At 34.8% G+C, this 6,207-nt stretch overlaps 1 protein-coding gene across 1 annotated transcript; it reads left to right on the forward strand.

Moving 5' to 3' along the window:
• The first annotated feature begins 3,757 nt into the window (after window positions 1-3,757).
• LOC115928060 lies at window positions 3,758-5,395 on the forward strand. The gene is made up of 3 exons (XM_030994687.1): window positions 3,758-3,863; window positions 4,661-4,693; window positions 5,043-5,395. The coding sequence occupies exons 1-3, from the start codon at window positions 3,759-3,761 to the stop codon at window positions 5,208-5,210; spliced, it is 306 nt and encodes a 101-aa protein (XP_030850547.1). The 5' UTR covers window position 3,758; the 3' UTR covers window positions 5,211-5,395.
• The last annotated feature ends 812 nt before the right edge of the window (window positions 5,396-6,207 follow it).

Genomic DNA, 6,207 nt, shown 5'->3' on the forward strand with positions numbered 1-6,207 from the left:
TTTAATGGGAGGGGGGGGGGGGGCTGAGAGTAGGGGAGTATGTAAGACAAGCTAGAACAGGGAGGGGAACCATATATCATTCGCCTCATTTTTAAATTTTTTTTTAATTGTCATTTCAGTTATGATTTAGGTTCTTTTCATTTGTTAACGACTGCATGATTGTATGATCTATTTTTTCTCTCACAATAACAGAAGTATTCTGTGTCAATTCTATAGGAATTTTAATAAGAAATCAGTGCTCAAATACATGTATCAAAATAAAGTTGTTGTAAGCTATTACTTTCATATATTGTATTGATGAGTATATGTATAAGTACAATTGTATTGAGTTTTATGTAATATCATTTTGCACTATTTTGTATCCTAATTGTGCAATGTATTCGATATTGTTTGTTGAGAAAAAGAATTCATAAAAACCATTTAAAATCAATAATAACATCTACTCAGTCCATAACAAAATAAGAAATCTAGCTGTTGTAAATATACAAACAATTGACGATGATTCAAAGTTTGTCATTTTGATTACAATTTTAGAAAGTTTTACCCACCAGCGTGTTGTTGAACACTATTTTCAATTTTACATGAATGCGGTGACTTGTCGGTTACGAGCATATGGTCATGGCCAGGCGTCGTCCTTATAGTATCTTTACACACTCTCGCAAATGCAGCAGCAGTAAAAGTATAAACTATATTTCATAAAATGAATGCGGTGACTTGTCGGTTACGAGCAGATGGTCATGGCAGGCTTCGATATTCTATAAAACTAGAAACTATCTAGACAGTACTTCAACAGAAAGCTGGATAGAGACACTTCGTCACATCAAGCTACGAGAGAGTATATCATCATCTCACCAAATTCTAGTCGAACACCGCATCGAAATCAGGTAGGTCCAACAGCCCTTTTATACATTTACTAGGCCTGTTGCACATGATACGTCTTTCTGAAAATGTCAGTTTGTTATTGTTTTGATAGGTGTCGTGGACGAGTGAATATGTCACCGGACTGTGGATCACAAGGTCCGCGGTTCAAGTCCCACCGCGGCACTAATGTCCTTTGACAAGACATTGATCTACATTTGCCACTCTCCACCCAGGTGTTAAATGGGTACCCGGTAGGATGCGAAAGCTAATGTGCTTAGATTAGCAAGTGTGCGCTTGTAAAAATGACGTCTGGCTGGAATGCTCCCCATGGAGTGGAGAATATGCATACATTGTGTGCGGGTAAGCCTGAACCTGATGACCGGGGTAATAATATATATATTTCTGTATAGTGCTTTAAGAGGGCCTTCGGTCCTGAAAAGCGCCATATAAAAACTAGCTATTATTATTATTATTATTATTATAATGATATCGACTATTTAGTAGCGCTAAAACAAAGAGTACCTTAGATGCTGCTTAATATAAGTATCGGCTTGCATGGTGATGTAGATAATAGGCTTACACACAACTCAAGAAGAAAGATTACCGACAGTCCTTTTCAGGACTCCCCAGTCCTCCTCCTCTCACATGGTGTAACCGTAGGCCTACTGTATACAAAGTAATATAATGTGAAGAGAAACATAAAACTCATAAATAGGTAAATCATACTTTATTACTGAGAGAAGAAGTCTTTTCTAATGGATCTTTTGAAAGTGGCAAGATAGCTTAAATCTATGATGGAAAGGGAAATATTGTTCTACGTTTTCGAAGCAGCCACTGTATAACGTTTTTTTGGTAGTTGAGAGTCTGGATTTGGGAATAATTGGTGTAAATTCAGTTGTTGAGCATAGGTCTGCATTTCTTCAGACATTTCTTCGCCTCTTTTGCAACCGGGTATAGTGGCTCAATGGTTAGAGCGTCCGCCTCATAAACGGGAGGTCGTGGGTTCGATCCCCGGCCGAGTCATACCAAAGACTTATAACAATGGGACCTTCTGCCTTCTAGCTAGGCGCTCAGCATATTAGATTGGAGAAGGGTAATAGTAACATGTTATGTTATGCAGGGCCCGCTGGGAGAGCAGTTTTATAACTGAAGTGGCTACCCTGGGTAAATAAAACGTTATTATTATTATTATTATAACGGGCTTTATGTATACATAAAATCAGGAGCTATGCTTTGGCAGCTCTGAGGGGTGCGATGGCCCAGTGATCTCGTAATCAGGAGGTCCCGAGTTCGTATCACTATTAAAAGAACGCTAGTGTCATTTACTCACACTGACTTACACTTTTATATACAACTATTTGGTGTCGATTATTCAAATAATGTTTCAACCATGTGTAAGCAACACCTCTTATTCCATAGTAATTCAATTTATCTAACAAAATATTGTGATCTAAATACATACACTGTAAAAAAATAATAGTCGAAATAACTCAATTAAATGGAGGAAAAGAATTGCCTTATTTTTATTAAGTAAATATTACCTACGGCATCTTAAGTAGAATTTACTTATTTTGCTGAATAATTTTTACTCAGTTAAATCGAGTTACATTAACGTAAATAATTTAAGTATTGTAATCATTTTAGATAATTAAAAAAAAAGCTATGATAGGATTACATATTGCACGATTTGGTACCCATCTAATCTAACAAGTAACATCCACTAATCACTAACACTACTTCTATTTAAGATTTAACCGTATATATACCACCATCGCAAACTATTACATACGCTTCAATTCGACACATATTGAAAGGCTCCAAATTTTATATATACTTGATCGTAGCATCTTAAAAGGAAAATTGGTTAACAATTTCCTGAAATATCAAGTTTTGATTTGTTTTGAACTGGGTAACAATTAAAAATTGTCTTGTATTTGCTTAGCCATGTTAAATGAATTAGTAAATGTTTTAAAGTCCTTAAATTTTCATTCAACCACAAAAAAGATTTGTTTTATTTAAAAAAGAGTTTAATTTGGTCTTAATGAATATTCATAAATTATGTAAATATTTCTATTACGCACTGCATCGGTCCTTACTTTAAAAAGATAAGAATAATCAACATAAATTGTTTGAGTAATACGTATAATTTCTGATTTTGAGTTAAAATTACTAAATTAATACAAGCTGAAATTACTTAAAGTTCTTATGTATTTGATTTTACTTAAATATTCCACGTATGTTCTACTAAATTGAAAGTTTGAGTTAGCAAGACTTAAAATTAGTGCGTAAGTGGCAAAACTAATGTTTGCAAGTAAATTCTACATGGAAAAAATACGTAAAAATTACCAATGAACAAATTCTTTTTTACAGTGTAGAATCAAAGGTTTAACACATTTAAGGTCATTCATTTAATTCAAATTTTTAATTTTTTCCTTGCCATGATAGCTTTTCAGAGACATTACAATCTCCTGCTTGTTTTCTGTGAGAATGAAATTATGCATTGTACATGCACACATTTTATTTGCGAATGGTGAACACCCGCCCCACCCCCTCCCGGCCCCCCACTCAGTGTTATTTAGGGTACGCGTACGCATGTTCCCTCTTTTTGAAAGGACCCCCCTATCTCCGGTGTGAAAGTCAATGGCGGGCCAGACTTTGTTGCACGAAAAGGTACCCCTTTACCGGAGATTTTGGGAACACACATGAGGTCCCTCCGACCACGGAGTGGGGGAGGGGGGGGGGGGGGCGGGGTGAACCGTAGGTAATAAATATATTTTTTAAAGAATATTGAATATTACTGGCATGTTCAGAACTTGATTTTGATAAAAGGGGAAACATTGCAAGTTCTACTGTTCTGCTTTGCTTACAAATGGTGGATAGGTCACGTGACGTATAAGATGGCACCAATCACACAGAGAGTGTATACTACATACTTGATGCTCGCCATGCTGTGTGTACTAGCTACATACCAGGGTGCATCAGGAGATACCACCGATGTCGAGGTAAAATACACAATAAGATGGTTGTGCTCTATCCAGTATACGTACCGAAAAAATACACACTTTGAAAATATCCTCCAAAATTATCATTATAGGATATCTGCATGATTTTTTTTAATTACAAAATTATGGAATGGCACTAAAAGTATTGACAATGTTTAACGATTGAGTGAGCATTCGCTTATTTAGAAGAAGAAAAAAAAAACTCGCAATCGTGTACTAATAAAGAAATCATGCAGATATAGTGATAGCATCATTTCAGAGCACATTTTCACTTTTTTTATACGCATTGTATACATGTACTGGAGTCGTTTGAAATCCACGCGAAAATTTGTGAATCAAAAGAGTTATTCGATCACTTCTATTGAGTTGATTCAGCTCCAAAGAAAGTGATCCCTAATATGACTCCTTTGAAAATGGATTTCCACTCCTCTCCATTAATACAGTAGTTTTGTTTTAAATAAGTGTAATGTAAGTCTTCTAATAAAGATAAGAACGTATGAAATAAGAAGTGATAAATGATTTATATAAACGCGTTATAATTATTGCAACGGGCCTTGATATTCGTCCATTCACCCCTCACTCATCCATTCATTCCTTCTTTCATTTCTTCATTCATTCTTTAAATAGCCCTTGTATAGTTACAGTCTAAGTTTCGTCAAATGTGTCTTGATAACATCATCGCCTCCTCCTTACATACATGTATATGTAAAATAAGTAATGAAAATGCGTAATTTTGAAATTTAATCATATTTTACAAGTAAAACTGTAACATTCTCATGTTTTTATTTTGTACTCAGGAAGCCAGACCTCGCCCACCACCTAACCCGGACGTGAGTATACTGACCTCTATTCTTCCTCGCCATCCTCTGATTATCAACTCATTTTCAATTTTTTTTTTCTCGGTCATAATCTTCTTTTATCTGATATGTACCTGTTGTCCATGAAAAAAAAACACCTCATATGACTGCTTATACTGCAGAGAATAAGACGAGATCAACATCACTAGGGCAAAAATGCCTTTTTGAAACATTATCAATTTGTTGTTGGTGTTGTTCCTAACTTTCTCCAATAAACTCACTCTTTATACTCCTTGATTATGCATGAAGTCTAATATCTTGCTTACAAACAAAATTGGTTGTCACTCATTGATTTGTATCTCAATGTTTCACTATTTTACAGCCCTGTACACCATATGCACAACCGTGTGACGGGCGGCGAGGTATGGAAAATTGTTGCGGTATGCCATTATTGAGATGTCGTAAATACTCAGGAGAATGGTGCGGAGATAATAGTTTACCAAATAGTTCACCATGTATTTGTAGACACTCAGAATTATCCGGCGAATAGATTCCTGCTAGATATGACAGATCATGATGATTAAAAGTGCTCAAAGCTAGCCTTATATCAATTCATATTTAGATATGTTGATGTTGATATAATTATTAGGCCTATACTGCAGCTCCACCATACGTATACTACTGTAATTATGGACATGAATTTTGGTGATTGGTGAGATATTAATTTTTAGATGAGATAATTTGAACGTAATATTTGTTAGTTTTCCGACGCCCCACCTTGTCAACCACATCACGTGATACAGGGTTTGAGCTATACTGAACTTACACCAAACTTTCATAGACAATGTAATATCAAGTGTACACAATTCATAATTCATATTTTACATTATTAGTTTGTATATTGTAAGACATTATTGAGTACTGATTCTTGTTTTTTTTTAAAGCATCGATTGTAAAAGTAAATTAATTATTTTTTGTTCTGTTCCATTCTCTAAACTGATTTGTACCAAAATACTTTGTTTAGCTGTTTAAGGGGTTAGGCTCGACTGTGCTATTATCTGGCCCCTTTTTACCAACCAATAGTTTCTCTTCCTGTAAATGTAATTATAGTATAAAATGTATGAAAATGTATTGTTGTTGGTAAATAAATCAAATCAAAATCAAATCAAATATTTACAATACTTATTTATAATCTGTTATTTAGAAATTCATATGTCCATCATTGTCCATATGAAGAAGGAATATTGTATCATGCATTTATATAGAACCATTATTGCCTCCATCCCTCCATCACATCGATTCAATATTAAAATTTGAACTTATTCATTATGAATTCAATGTTCCTTGCAAGCTAGAAGAAAGATGATAATACTTTCACCCCCTCCCCCCTCATCATCATCATCATCAAGTGCCGGGTGTGTTTAGGACATCGGCTGTCATGGCCCACCATTTCTGCTTATTTTCTGGTATTCTTAAAGAGCTGGTATTGCTAATTACATTTTTGGTTGCCCATTTAAGGGTTAAGGCTTCTTAATATTTTTTTTCTA

This window comes from Strongylocentrotus purpuratus, unplaced genomic scaffold (genome assembly GCF_000002235.5).
Source record: "Strongylocentrotus purpuratus isolate Spur 01 unplaced genomic scaffold, Spur_5.0 spur5_scaffold_21, whole genome shotgun sequence".
Taxonomy (NCBI): Eukaryota; Metazoa; Echinodermata; class Echinoidea; order Camarodonta; family Strongylocentrotidae; genus Strongylocentrotus; species Strongylocentrotus purpuratus.